Source organism: Aristolochia californica, unplaced genomic scaffold (assembly GCF_029961685.1).
Source record: "Aristolochia californica isolate CCGP_79_NKW_82.1479 unplaced genomic scaffold, dmAriCali1.0.hap1 SCAF_4, whole genome shotgun sequence".
NCBI classification, from domain to species: domain Eukaryota; kingdom Viridiplantae; phylum Streptophyta; class Magnoliopsida; order Piperales; family Aristolochiaceae; genus Aristolochia; species Aristolochia californica.
In genome coordinates this window covers 44,131,454-44,145,708 of record NW_027182103.1, presented here as the reverse complement: position 1 = coordinate 44,145,708, position 14,255 = coordinate 44,131,454, and the positions used below count along the sequence as shown (strand labels likewise).

General features: G+C 38.7%; 3 protein-coding genes across 8 annotated transcripts; 1 reads left to right on the top strand and 2 right to left on the bottom strand.

The window, feature by feature from the left end:
• The first annotated feature begins 63 nt into the window (after positions 1-63).
• Positions 64-5,819, top strand: LOC137962676 (uncharacterized). 3 transcript variants are annotated; one of them, XM_068809683.1, is made up of 12 exons: positions 64-700; positions 777-966; positions 1,434-1,516; positions 1,693-1,793; positions 2,454-2,549; positions 3,135-3,188; positions 3,505-3,653; positions 4,251-4,368; positions 4,916-5,003; positions 5,097-5,133; positions 5,233-5,313; positions 5,420-5,819. In XM_068809683.1, the coding sequence occupies exons 1-11, from the start codon at positions 574-576 to the stop codon at positions 5,279-5,281; spliced, it is 1,092 nt and encodes a 363-aa protein (XP_068665784.1). In that variant the 5' UTR covers positions 64-573; the 3' UTR covers positions 5,282-5,313; positions 5,420-5,819. The 3 variants fall into 3 exon arrangements, with proteins under 3 accessions (XP_068665784.1, XP_068665782.1, XP_068665785.1); XM_068809681.1 differs by having other exon boundaries at positions 65-700; positions 5,097-5,313; XM_068809684.1 differs by having other exon boundaries at positions 93-114; positions 5,097-5,313.
• A 518-nt stretch (positions 5,820-6,337) lies between these two features.
• LOC137963421 (B3 domain-containing protein At3g25182-like) lies at positions 6,338-6,856 on the bottom strand. Its single transcript, XM_068810543.1, has one exon. It carries the CDS (start codon positions 6,854-6,856, stop codon positions 6,338-6,340), a length of 519 nt encoding a protein of 172 aa, XP_068666644.1.
• A 1,044-nt stretch (positions 6,857-7,900) lies between these two features.
• LOC137962759 (protein ABIL3-like) lies at positions 7,901-10,765 on the bottom strand. Of its 4 annotated transcripts, none has more exons than XM_068809810.1 (11): positions 10,454-10,765; positions 10,110-10,244; positions 9,871-10,007; positions 9,470-9,552; positions 9,211-9,361; positions 8,995-9,094; positions 8,791-8,880; positions 8,662-8,704; positions 8,498-8,550; positions 8,295-8,398; positions 7,901-8,189 (listed from the first exon to the last, which is right to left on the bottom strand). In XM_068809810.1, the coding sequence occupies exons 3-11, from the start codon at positions 9,964-9,966 to the stop codon at positions 8,019-8,021; spliced, it is 891 nt and encodes a 296-aa protein (XP_068665911.1). In that variant the 5' UTR covers positions 9,967-10,007; positions 10,110-10,244; positions 10,454-10,765; the 3' UTR covers positions 7,901-8,018. The 4 variants fall into 4 exon arrangements, with proteins under 4 accessions (XP_068665911.1, XP_068665910.1, XP_068665913.1 ...); XM_068809809.1 differs by having other exon boundaries at positions 10,110-10,218; XM_068809812.1 differs by having other exon boundaries at positions 9,871-10,001; positions 10,110-10,218.
• Between the last annotated feature and the right edge of the window lie 3,490 nt (positions 10,766-14,255).

Here is a 14,255-nt window from a genome sequence, read left to right as displayed (position 1 = left end):
ACTTTCTACTTTCAACTTTCTACTTATTAGTGCAGCCTTAGCGCCCCTGGATCGGATTCATAAGGCTTGCTGGAAAAGTTGTTTGTATGCTTCATATTTCTTTCCTTTGACAAGGTCAGTAGGTTCAATTAATGAATGCATCCACTTTGATCAAACCTGTTTTACTCTCAAAGCCTAAAATAAAAACTCTTGCGGCGAAGACAGCAACTTTTTTTCCAAACGTCGCGAAAAGAATCCACGATTCCACCTCAATCCGTTATTCCGATTATTATCAGCTTTTAGCCTGTTTTTTTAATTACATATATTTGGATAACGCGACCGGCCACGCCGACTAAATCCCTCTCACTAACCCCCCCTCTAGATTCCGGAAGTTGACTCCATCGTCCTTTTGTTGGACCATTCCTAACCATTATCTTCCACGTCTACCACCGGGTCCGGCCTCCTTTATGCTCGATCGTGGTGGCTTCGACTTTTCGCGCCTTTTCTCCGTTTTTCTCTTTAGATCGTTAGTCAGAAGGTTCGGAAAAGCTTGAGAACGATAGCATTTTGTGGGATCGCTCTCTGAGAGCAGAAATGCCTTTTTGCGACGTTAGCAGATGTCAGCAAGGTGCTGGAGGGGAGAGATCGGCCTCTGATAATGGAATTAGGATTTTTTATCAGATTTATGGTCGCGGGAGGACCAAAGTTCTCTTCATTACAGGTTTATTTGTTGTTGTTCTTCCTTCCGCGGGGTTTTTTGGTCAAATTTTCATGCTTATGCTATGAATGAATTCCAGGTCTAGCTGGTACGCATGACTCCTGGGTTCCGCAGTTAAAAGGTTTGGTGGGAACCGATGAACCAAATGAAGATGTTAGAAGTGGTTGTGCCGATGACCTGAATGAGGAAGAAGATGGCGTTGAGGTATGCTCCTTTGATAATCGTGGAATGGGTCGGAGCTCCATTCCGTTAAAGAAATCTGAGTATACGTAAGTTTTTTGTTCCGTCTGCGAAAATTTCTATTTTCTCTCTTTTATTTGGCTTATGGAAACTTCGAGTATGTCTCGTTTTCCCTCGGGAAATTTTTATTAATTGTCACGTGCTGGTCTTCGAGTCTTCGGCAAAAAAAAAAAAAAAAAAAGTTTACTGTTGTGGAAAGTAATCAGCTTTTCTGTTGTGCAAATGGATTTAATTTTAGCTGCTTTTGTTGTTGTGATTGAGATATTAGGCAATTAGTTGAATTGTCTTGAATTCTGAAAAGGTCCTAAATGAAAGAGTATAATACTCCCAATTCTGCAATTAGACAAAGTTCACAGAATCACAAACTTGTTGTGTAGCAGATAGACTGAATTCTCTCTAGCAGTGCGATTGTGTCTTTGTGGCTTCATCCAGGATGGTTTTATTGCTTCTAGTTGCTGCCAATTAAATCAATATCACCGTGTTGAATGCCTTGCAGAACCACCATCATGGCTCAGGACGCATTGGCTCTAATGGATCATTTAGGTTGGATCAAAGCCCACGTTGTGGGGCATTCCATGGGTGAGCTCAAGTTCTGATTTTTCCTTTCCATTTTAAGATCTTTGTTTTCCATTTTTTTGTACATAGCCAGTTAAGTTTCCCTATTTTGATTGAACCAAAGGTTTTAATTATTGGTTTCGGGAAAGTTCAGCAGTATTCGACATTCTCTGTTTTGATTCCGCTTTCTGTGAGAACAGGTGCTATGATATCTTGCAAGTTAGCTGCAATGGTCCCTGAGAGAATATCGTCATTGGCTTTACTAAATGCAACTGGAGGAGGTTTTGAATGTTTCCCAAAGGTATCTTCTAGGCATCATGTAGAAATCAATATTTCTTCTTTTCTGCAATGTGATTTGTACGTTGTAGGTTCAAAGCTTGATCATCTTTTTAAGTGAGGAAGTCACATGGTGAAAAAATTCTGGATCCAACTTGTGAGAAAAAAAATGTTCATTCCCCTGATATGGTTTCTGGTCGGCACCCATCAGTGGCTTTCTTATCTCTAAATTCAGAGGCTCATTGATTATAAGGAATTTATTTGTGCAGTCTCCTTTAATGCGAAAAGAACTTTTTCTTTTCTTGCCTGGTGTTGGAGGAAACTCACTCAAGGTACTTACCTGTGTAGAACGTTGTCATGGCAGGTAGCTGGTGCCTATTTGCTGATCTCATATTTGGAGATTTACCTATTCATGCTGTAGTTCTGCTGCTTTTTTTTCTTTGGTTTTTGGCCTTCCACTTTTTTTAAAGCTCACTGTCACGAATGGAAATAGACAACTTGTTTATAGAGTTTAAATAAGTAATCACACTGATGATTGCAGATAGTTTCTGATGTTACAGAAATATTTTTAATTTATTTTGTAACCTCTTTTTTTTTTTTTTTTTTTTTTTTATGTATAAGTGAATGAAATAGGATGAATGTTTGATGGATTGAGCATATATTGAACATGATTTTTGTCTTGCAGATTGACAGGCAAATGATTTCTATTCTCATCCGGTTTATAAGAGCCAAGACACCTGAGCAAAGGGCTGCAGTTGACTTGGATACTCACTATTCGAAGGTCAACTACTTTTTTTTTTCAAATTTTATTTTATTTTTACATCTTGGAAAAAGTATGGCGATATTGAACCAAGAAATAAAGAATAGTGGGATATGATCATAGTGAACTAAGTTTCCTGTCCTGGTTTTTACAGAAACACGTGATAAAGTGTTACTGTGTTTTTTTTTTAAATACGGTCTATTCTACATGTATTTTTATATTTTATTTCATGATTTTAATTCATCTATTGATTGATATAAGTAGGAATCATCCCTTCTGTTTTTTATCTTGTATTATTATCTTCTTCTTCCTCCCTCTAAGATCCACCTGGTGAAGTACAAAAATGGGCTTTCTTATGGCAGGAAACCAATTTGTGAGTTGGCCAATGAAACTGAGTTCTGCAGTACAATTACTGCAACGAAACTAAGATCTTTCTTTTCTGGATCAGTTATTCATCACACTGTAATTAATCTAGACTTGCAGCTCCTGAGCTGTGACCAGTGCAAGCGACCATGTAGCAAAGTTCTTTTCAATCTGTCAGAAAAGAAAAATGAAATAATTAAGCACCAATCTCCTCATTGCTTTTCTATTTTGTTATGTGAACAGGAATATCTTGATGAATATGTTGGCTCTGACACCAGAAGGAAAATTCTTTACAATGTGAGGAACAACATCAAACTCAGTAAAACATGCATCTCTTATTGTATCACAGCTAAAGATATTGATTGGATCACCTGAGGTTTTGTTCCTCAACCTTTGCAACCGTTAAACTCTCAACTCCAATTGGTTAATACTAACTATGTCGTATCCCATTTGTAATTGCCTCCATCACCTCTTTTTTCATGAACAAAGAGAACCATGCTTATTCTAAGATTTTGCACAAAAAAAAAAAAGGTTTAGCATTCCAGCATATGATGTACCCATTACTCTTCTGCATGTAAAACTAATGTATTAAACATATTAATTGTCCTTGCAGGAATATGTTAAAGCTATATCATCCAGTGGAATGCAATCTAATAATGGCTTTGAAGGTCAAATTAATGCATGTTGGACCCACAGTCTGTCACCCAAAGAACTGGAAGCAATTCGTTCTACTGGATTTCCTATTTCTGTCATTCATGGAAGGTTAGCTTCCAATGTGAATGGTCTTTGGTTAATTTCCTCCGATTAAGCTTTTAAGCACACTTTGAATAAACATCAGTGTATTATGTTATGATCACCACATTGACTATAGATATTCACGATCTCATCTGCTGCTTCAAGGTTTCAGAAATGGAACGTTGTTGTTTATTCATCTGAATTTTGGAACTAATCAATCATACATGATTGTACATACAAGATCCAGCAACTCATTTGTCCCAGGTCACAAAAGCTCCAGTACATTTTGTGATAGCCTGTTAAGGACTAATGTCAAATTTTCAATAAGGTCTAGGAGTGATTGAGTCAATGAAAAAATTTCCATTGCTTCTAAGTCATTCCAAGCCCATTTGAGTAATAGTGCTAACTGAGTTGCAGAACCATTTCTTTGAAATAGTATGATGTAATCTCCAAAAGAAAATGTGGTTGGTCCCAAGATGATGAAAAAAGGCAGTACAGTTAATATTTAGCTCTTTAGTAGTATCTATTCTCTGTCTTTGACGAATTATCCACCATAAATTTGCTATATTTTGTTTGTATTCCCAAAGTTGTGGAAGGGCTGATGCCAAAATTGTGACTATGCAGGTATGACATAATTGCACGGTTATGTCATGCACGAAAAGTTGCAGAAAAACTACAACCTGCTGCTAGGATGGTCGAACTAAAGGGAGCACATCTTGTGAGCCATGAGAGACCTGAGGAGGTATAGAGATTTTATTTTTGCCATATCAAGATCAGGAAGCTCAAGTCTTTTTCATATTGGAAGTGTTTTTGGATTAGGTGGAAATTTTTTGGATCCATTTTAATTTTTTTTAACTGTTCAATTTATCCTTTGTATTTTTGTTTTATGTAGTACACTTTGCTTAAACACTGAAAAAAACAACTCTCTGCCATTCCTTTTTTTCTTTCCCTTTTTTCTCTTTTTAGTGGGTTGCTGGGAGGGTGTTGACTTGGAGGTATAAAACTATCTCTTTGAAGGTCATGAACCGTAGGATCTGACATATGATTGAATACTCAATGACAAATCTTCAACTTAACCTATCCCTGAGAAGAACACATTTTCACACCAATGACCAATGTTAGACCTGGTGTGGACATGAATTTGGTCGATTTTCTAAACTGTAATCTAAGCGGTGCTTTTACAAACATTTTTATGCTTCTGTAGATATTTTTATTGAGAAAAATTTCCAATCTGCACTTTACTAATGACAACTAGGGAATTTTACTTAGTTCTGCTGAGAAACTTTCAGGTCAATCAAGCTCTTAGTGGTTTAATTCGAGCATCAGAGGCAAAAATAAGTCTACAGGACTGGTCAAATTTGCATGGCGATGGAGTTGGTATGATGACAATGATGCTGAAATCTTGTTTCATTTTAGTCTGGGAATACTTTTTCTGAATCAATCAATGACTTAATTGTTTTTTTGTTGTAGATCGGCAGGTGGCAGGATTATCAGTTTCCCTAAAGAGGTGTGGTGAAGGTTATTTTACATGTATAATTGCCATACTAGCCAAGTGTTTCTTATACTTGATTGGTATCTTAATGATGGTTTTGGGGCACCTAATTAGAATCCTGAGACGTTTCAAGCCAGCTAGAGTGGGATCAGCTGAATCATAAAGTTTATAGACAACCCAAATTTTCAATATAAGGTATGCAGATTGAGCACTCTTTTTCTTCGTAGATTTTGATCAAGGCACTCTCTTATCGCGCCTGAGATAACTGGCCCTCTTAACGTGACCATGCAATTCTACCCAGGCAGTTGCATAGCGCGAACAGGAAGAACCGTAAGCGAAGTTAGGCGCACACTGACGTGATAAAAAAGAGCGCAGAAAGCATAAAATCTACCCGTTTTCTTTGGTGGAAAACTGCACAATACAGGTTTCACCATCCCAAACAGAAACGGAGTCAAGAAGTCGCAGACATGCTGTAAAAACGAAAAAAAGTCACAAGAGCAAAGCTTGAGAGAAGAAGCTTGCCTGGTATCCTCCTTGCGTTCCCTGCTTTCGTTTCTTTACAGGGAAGAGCTCGCTAACGAGAAATGGAGAAGAAGATGGTGTGTGGATATGCTACCGCATATTTCTCTGCTATGAAGGCTGCGCAACGCATGTTTCGTCGAATATACTCGAGATGAGCAAGATGCCTCCTACAAATTGGGCTTTCGAATTGTACAGACAAATATATAACGATTGTCGTCCGTACTGTCTGGCCCATAATTAGTATATGATTAAAAAACGACGTAACTTAAATGTATCGGACGATACGCAAGAGCATCACGTACTACGAATTTGATTTCTTAACCTTCGTCAGTGAATGTTCCTCAGCCAGACTGAAGATCCCCAGATCCAGAGGAAACTGTTGGCGTAGGCGCAAGAGAGCGTTTCTTGTTTTTTATTTTTAAAATTGTAATTAGAGCACATGAATCAAGGGGTGATGGACGTGGAATAATCCCCAAAATCAATCTGGTTGAATAGGTTAAGAAATCACGAAGAACAAACAGTATGGGATTTTATTAATATATTTCATACGAACAAGTCTGAATGTGATAACATACGAACCCTAACCTGAACAATGTTCCTTCCTACTTTAAAACTTGGCTTACAATTTGGTATTTGCCGTCGTCACAAAAGAAAAACTACATATTTGCAGAATAAGAGGAATAATACCTCCCTTTTTTCAAGAACTGACGTGTTGAATGATGAAGCCGAGCTTCTTATTGGGGCCATGGCGGTATGCCCATACACCAACAAGTTGTCCTTCTTTCAACTGGTTTGCTTGCACCAACTGCTTCCAACCCTGAAGTAAAGCGAACTGTTGGAGACTAGCCCACTTCTTCAACCTGAGCTCCCACACACTGCACTGCGGATCCATAATCGAGACGAGGATGCCCGGACTGCCATCGGGTTCAATCTCTCCCTTCTCCCACGCCTTCAAGTGAGGTTTGAGCTTCTCAATCATGGAATGCAGGAAGAAGAACCTTTGGTGATGTGGGTGCACGTCCGTCTTCGTAGCTTTCTTGTCTCCCAGCCATATGGGCACTGTAAACTCACCAAAGTGCCGCCCTAGTGCTTCCAACACCTCTTTCTCTGGTTCCCTATCTTCCTCTTCTTGCTTAAGCTTCTTCTTTTCAAGAAACTCCAATAAGTCTTCCTCCGTGCCCTTTCTGCGCTGCGTTTCTTCCCTTCTACGAACCATCTCCCACTCTCTCACTCTTCTTCTCGAACGCTCTCTGCAGGAAGTATCAAACGAACGAAATAAAACAGTGACAGTGAAAGAGAGTAGCCTGGCTCAATTATATGTAGGTTTTCCTCAGCATCTCAGTAGTCGGACTTCGAACTGGGGAAAGAATTGGAATCCTCTAATAAGAAAGTTCCGCTTTAGAAAAGGAATCCGTTTGAGATCAGGAATAGTAGTATCGCATTAGGAAACCTCTTGGATACTTTCCTAATTAATCTTAATTCTGTTTGAATTTATATTTACTTTAAATTTCACTTAATTTCATTTATTTATCTGGGCTCACTGCTTACAGTAAATTTAAATTCATATAACTTGCCGGGGGATTTACGCGTAGCACTTTGGTTTCTACGTAAGAGCTTCGGCGGCATCTCCAACCACTGTTGCTCCCTGATGAATGGGTTTCCGGTGGGAACTGCAAGCACGGGTCTGCAACTCCGTCTATTTTAACTCCTCTTTTGAATGCGAGTTGGACCAGTTAATTCTCTGGTTCTCACTCAATCGAAAGGGACTAGTTTAGGTGTTTTCTTGCAGCTTAGAAACGCTATGATCTCTATTCATTAATATATGATTTTGGTATTTCAAATATTCTCTTCTTCCGAGAGCAGTGTTCTCTCTGTGCAATTTTGTTGATATTCACATTGTTAGAACTTCGTATCTTGCATCCAGTAATTGAATTCCTGTTACTATAGGTAGGCCGTATCGCTGCAGTATGATGATTGATAGTTCTTATATCTGTAACAGAGCCACCATGAGAACTGTTTTGGGAATTTTTCTGCTCCTCTTGACGAAAGTTCACTGGCAGAGAAATACCCAAGGATCTCCATTGATTGTCTAATACCGGTTACGAAGTTTTATTTTACAAATTAAATGACAGTAAAAGGTCATCTGCTACCTCCTCATTCATCCGCGAGTGAATAATAATCTATTACTCAGCTGTGAAGTTACCCTTTTCAGGACTACTCAGCTTGTGAAAACTGTTATGGTTTAGCGATACAAAGAAGATCATCCAGCAACAAGTCACCATGATATACTAAAATAACAAAGATCATTTGACATTGTATAAATTTGCGAGCAGCTTCGTTTTTTTTTTTTCTTTTTCTTGTTTTTTGGGGGAGGGGGGCTAATACTCGTCCAAGTAACTGTACAGCATTGGATCATCTTTCAACTTGCGTCGGCTAAGCAAGGCTTTGAGGAGCCGCTTACTTCTACTTGGTGTTGGATCTCTCTCTTTTTTACCATCCTTCTCTGCCGGGAGTCTCATAGATGCTGATTTTCGTGTCATTGTAGGATACTGCACGTCGAGAAATGATAAAAAAAACATGAGCTAGCTATAGCTGGAGACTTGATTGAAGTTCACAGCTGAATAAAACGAATTAGTTATGTGAGATTAGGTTACCCGTCTTCCAGAATTAACTGGGTTTGGAGAAGTTGATCTACTAGTAAGAGATCCAGAACGAGCTAGAGGACGGGAAGTGGGCAATGGTGATACTGATCTTTTCTCTGGAACATCAAATTTTTATCAGGTTACACAAAACAAGGAGTTTGGATGCATGAGCAAAGACAAATCGACACCCATAGTTCTGTTAAGTATTAGCAAACCTGTGAAAGCAAATGATCTGGGTACAGGGGAAGGTGATGGAGAACGTGATTTCCTGCACGAGACCAGAAAGTAAACATGTCTCTTTAAGAAAACAAAGCTAAATTACCCAGAAAAAAAAAAAAACTAACAAATGTCTCAGATTCTATGAGAATGATTCATTTACCTGACAGAAGATGGAGGCGGTTCTCTAATTGTAGATCGAAGTGCTGCAACAAGAGACCCAAAACACATAAAAAACGATAAAATCACCATAATATTACAAGATTTCTTCACTAGAAAGTTATGAGCCTACCACTACGCAGAACATGCCAGTCATCTGCATCATCTTGGGTAATATCTTGAAATTTAGGTACTGTATGAGCAGAGCCATTCATGGATTTCTCTATTAAAGAAATAAGAAAAAAAATCAGAACCCATCAGCCTCTTGTCAGGTTACACAAGAAACATTGGGTTGTTTCAGCAGAGACTTATCTTATTTTGGAGGAGAGTAACTTGCCTGGTAAAATATAGCGCTTATGAAACTTAGGTGCAGTGATCACCAGAGATTGCTGGTTAAGACCCTGGCTGTCTATGTAGTGTTGGCAGGTCCGAAGTCTCTACAAGAGGCAAACAAACAGTTAATTGTTCTAGTAGCAAAATCATTAGGCCTTTACAGAGAATTTACATATGAATATCAAAGCTTGCAGAAAAAAAATAAAAAAAATTGAAGTACCTGTTCAACGCAAGAGACCCTGAGTTCAGATCCTGAAACCTCGTCAACTTTATCATCTAATATGCCATTTACCTTGTATGTCACTGAACCTAAATGATCCACAGTATTAACAAGAGCTTGAACGGTATAATCTTTCAGTGTGTTGACCACTCTACATGGGAAAAGAGGAAAAAATAAATTTCAGGAAATGGAAGGATTGATAATTTATTTGAAGGATGAATGACTACTCGCCATTCAGAATCAAATTGATGAAGCATACATCTGTTTCTGCTCGTCATTGGAGTAAGAGAGTTCAAAATACTCAGCTGCAGAGTAAAGTTGTGCCCTCAAATTCTTCAAATCCTGTAAATTCCCAAATTATAGCGTCAATTCAAGGAAAGAAACCGTTCTTTTCCATCGTAGATAAAAATTCCGCTGGATTTAAATGACACAAACAAGATGCCTCCAGACTCCAGTTCGTCGAATTCAGAGCAGCTTCGCGTTGTGGGTAAGCAGCTCCATCGGTTCAGGAAGAATAAGACAGTTGATGCTTATGAAAGCGTTACTTCAGAAAATGAAAACAAGAAAAACGTCTTTTCCGAGAAAGTTGTTTATGGAACAATTAAGACCCGGTTTAGAATTATAAACAGAAAGCAGAAATAGAAGGATCAAGCTGATTACCATAAGACTGTCTGAGAAAATCATGCTCTGATGCATGGAGAGTTCATCATATGTAGATGCTTCTTGGGGTATAGAGCCAGAAGAAGATGAAGACATGTTTTCGTCTGAGAGTTAAGTTGGCTTTTCTTTTCCTGCAACTGCAGCAAAAACCTACTTCACGATCCAAACATACTCAAAAAACTTCCACGCTCAGAGCAGAACTAGAAATGGAAAGACGAAAAAGGAGAGCTGAAAATGACCTCTTCCTGCCTAACATAAACCCCCGTAGTACAAAACCATGAACCTTAACTTCAGAATACGGAGGCGCTGGGGGAGGAGACGCTGAAATAGCAGCAGTCTTTTCTCCTCCTAATGGACAGAAAAACCATTTAAAGCTGAAAGTTGCGGTATGGAGGAAGAAAAGGAATAAGAAACTGCGATTAGCTCTCCTCCAATCAATAAAGAATAAGAAACCCTCTTTCCCTATCCCAAATATTGGTAAGTTTGAAATTGGGTCCTAAGCCCATCCCAAAAATGAGTAAAAACAACAAAATAACAAGATATTCCATTCTTACACAAAAGCTACAAGAAGAAGAAGGCGAACCTGCTTTCGGTTTCTTCCTGCAGCCTTTGTCACAAACCCTCTTCCCATTCACTGCAAGTACATTCTAGAAACGTCCAAGTAGCAATTACAGAACCCAGTGAACTAAATATCCAACGTTGTGGAGAGAAAAGGGCAATCAGGAAATCAAAGGCAATAAAGTTCCATGAACGCTTTTTAATAGCTTAGAGACAGAGATAGGTTCGTCCATTTGTCGAACTGGAGTGGTGATACGAAGAGAGAAAAGATAGAAGTGGAAGGGGGGGAGTGTTTACAGTTGACTGTGCTGAGCGTCGAAGGGACAAAATCATGAACAGAGGCACGTCGGTAGGTCGGGAATCCGGAGCAATTTTTTGAACAAAAAAGTCTTCCTTCTCCTGTATGGTTCACTCCATGATTGCAATAGGTGGGATTGGAGTGGGGTCTTTTGAATCAATTCATCAAACATACGTCTTACGAAAAGAAAAAGAAAACCCTTTTCCCGGTTGTTGTCGCGTTGCAGTCTTTATTTTGGTTTACATCTCTTTGAAGAATTCTAAATGATCAGCTTCTCTCTTTTCCCGTGACTTCTCTCTCTCTCTCTCTAATCTATCTACAGTTCTTCCTGCAGTGGCTGGAGTTCGGTTCGGGTTTGAGCCCCAAGTCCGTCTGAAAGTCAGGTCCATCTCAACAACTCTGCCGATGCCCGGTGCTAGGGCCCCCTCGATTGATAATGGGACTCCCAGATACCTGTAAATCTTCATTGATACTCTCCATTAGGTTCTACTTCTAGTACTGATATTGAGTTAGTTCTTACCTAAAACCAGAGTAGTAGTTGGCTATAGAAAATTGGGGTTCACGTCAGGATTCTGATAGTTTCCGATTGACAATTTACCTACCTCGACGCATGCAATGCAATGCCCATAAATTTAATGTAAGGTATGAAACCTGCATTCATACCTGTCAATTGGGTTTGAACATAGGGAGCGTCTGATGGATCCCAATAACGTACAGATTGGTCCAACATTGGCCATGTGATTATAATTGAACTACTTGCTTGCATCCCATTGTTTGATTTTTCTTCCCGGGGGGTTACAACTATTTTTAATTCAAGTTGGGGTTTTAGTATGGACGAGTTCAAGTACACCGAAAAATAATTTTTAGTGTTAATACTCATAATGAAAAATATAACCAAAATAAGAGAATGGGTAACTTATATATTTAAATAGAACATATATACCTAAACACCAAATTAGCCAAAATAAATATGATTTATTACACTAATAAGTAATTTAATATCAAATTAAAATATATTAATATACTAATTAATTAAATAAAATATTATATTAATTAATGATTGCAGTTTATTGTAAAAATACAAGATAGATTATTAATAATATATATAATTAAAAATTAAAAAACATACTTGATAATGAAAATTACCATTTTAGTAACTAAGTTGCCTAATCAACGGCAATAGTCCAATTAGTGTTTGTGGTGTTATGTTAATAGTTATTTACATTTTTTGTGTTCCCTGTGTAGGTGGGGTGGGGGGTTCAGTGTGTAAGAATCAAGCGAGTCCCCGACTCGTTGCTCCCTTCCATGGAAAGGAAAAAAAACAGATCCATGGTATTTTTTAACTTAATATTCTTCTTCATTACCTCCTCTCCCATCTCCGACAAGTTCCACTGGCGATTTTCGCCCCTCCACTTTCTCTTCTTTTCTTCTCTCCCTTTAAATTTTACTGTTGTCGTCAGAGATTTCCGAATGTTTCTGTATTGCCTGGACATAGACAACTAGATCTAAACGATAGGAGGCTAGACATCCCTCCCTCTTCCTTCATCTATCCTTCATTTTCCTCGGCCTTCCTTATATATGTGTGATCCCCGAGAGGGAGAAGGGAGAGGAAGAAGAGAGAGGGAGAAAGAAGGAGCCCGAGAGGGAGAGAGAGGGTGGAGGGAGAAAGGGAGAAGAGAGCGGGGGAGAAGAAGAAAAAAATTCGGGAGGAAGAGATGTGTCACGTCAACTTCAAGTGGATAACTCATATATACTACAGATTCTTGATTCCACTACTTATGCCTTGGGCGGCTTCATCCTAATTACATGTTTCATTCACTTGAAGCGGACAGTGGTGCACCATTAAGGGGTTCTAGTGAATTATCTAAATAATCAGGATGAACTTCTTCTCCTGATTTATGTTGATTAACTATCCTAATGTTATTGTCCCTTTGTCTGTGCACCTTGTCGGCGTTGGCATCTCTCATAAAGACTAAGGGGGGGTTAGTCAACAAAATAAAAATTGATCTTTATCTTCATCTTATGTATCTACATGATCTTCATATTCGAAATAGATGTTAGTGTGGACAACTTCATCTTCGAAATCTTTGAAATAGGGTGTTAGTGTAGACAACTTCATCTTCATCTTCATCTTAGAAATTTAAAATTATTGATTTTAATAATTATAAAAATAAACTAATTAAACCAAAGTGTTTGAGTTAACAATATTTTAATTACCACTATTAAATCGCTAATACAATAGAGTAAATAAAAAATATTATATTAATAACATAAGATAGATTTGCATTGTATTAATTAATAATATATAATATATTTTGACATAGCATATCTGAACTCTGTTAGTATATACTGGACTGAATCAACCTATTCCGCAAGTAAATCGGGTCGGGACGGGTTTTGTGGTTCACCACTGCCATCCCTAATCCCAGAGGTGTTTCACTCAAGAAATCGTCTCTCCGTCTCCCGTTGTCAATAATCGAAATGTCAAACCAGTAAATAGAGTTCAATCTCTTAAACACGGTCTCCATTAAAATGGTGTCAAGTTACAAACATGGCATAGTTGAGACCCAGAAACAAATGACAAGTTTTAATGCCCACAACAATAAGTAGGTTCCTGTGGTTGAACTTGCTTGTGACCTTGTTCCCACCAGAATTTCTCTGCAGGTATCAGGAGCATCTATGAGCCTTGTTTCCATGTAAGAAATGTTGTTGCTTGATTCGATTCCTCGTACTTGAGCCTACTTAATGGTGTGAGGCGAATGAAAAAAAAATTGAAGTCACTTTCACATAAGCATTAAAATAACCAGTAAAGCTCGGAAGCGAGAGATTCATCGAGGAAGGATTTCTAATTTTCTTCTTATTTTTTCCTTTTTTCGCTAGAAAATATGTTGCTCTTTCATGCTCAAAAAAATCATAGATGGTAGAAGCATAAAATACAAGATTTAGTTAAACAATTCCAGAACAGGAAATTATCGGATCATCCCCTATGCCTAAATTTCTTCAAATTTGCAATTTCTCGGTGCTGGAAACTCGAACACCGGATCTTTTGACGGAATCAAACAAAGAGATGACACTCTTTCTTTGATGCATCGGCCTGGAGAGCTCCTCTTCGACATTGATTTCAACGTCGCAGAGTCCGATTTCCACGAGATGGAAACCTAGTTTTTCTCCAACTCTGGAAGCGATTTTGCGATCCCAGAAATTACTAGACCGAGGGAATTGGTAGAGTCTCGCCCTGTACTGAGGTAGAAATTCCTGCTCCGAGGAACAAGCCATGGCCACGATCGCATCCGGGTTGGGATTTGTCACCTGCACTGTGATTCTGTGGCAACTCACCAACAGTCTCAGGAGATGCGAGGTAATTGGAGGCGCACCCAAATTGGGAGGTATTTTCGGGGGAAAGGAGACTAGCCAGAGAGAGAAGGGAGTGGGAGGCCGAAAGGGAGAAGAGAGGGAGAAGACAGAGAAGAAAGGGAGGTCGGGAGGGAATAGAGAGAGAGAAGCGAGAGAGAGCGAGTCCGAGAGAAGA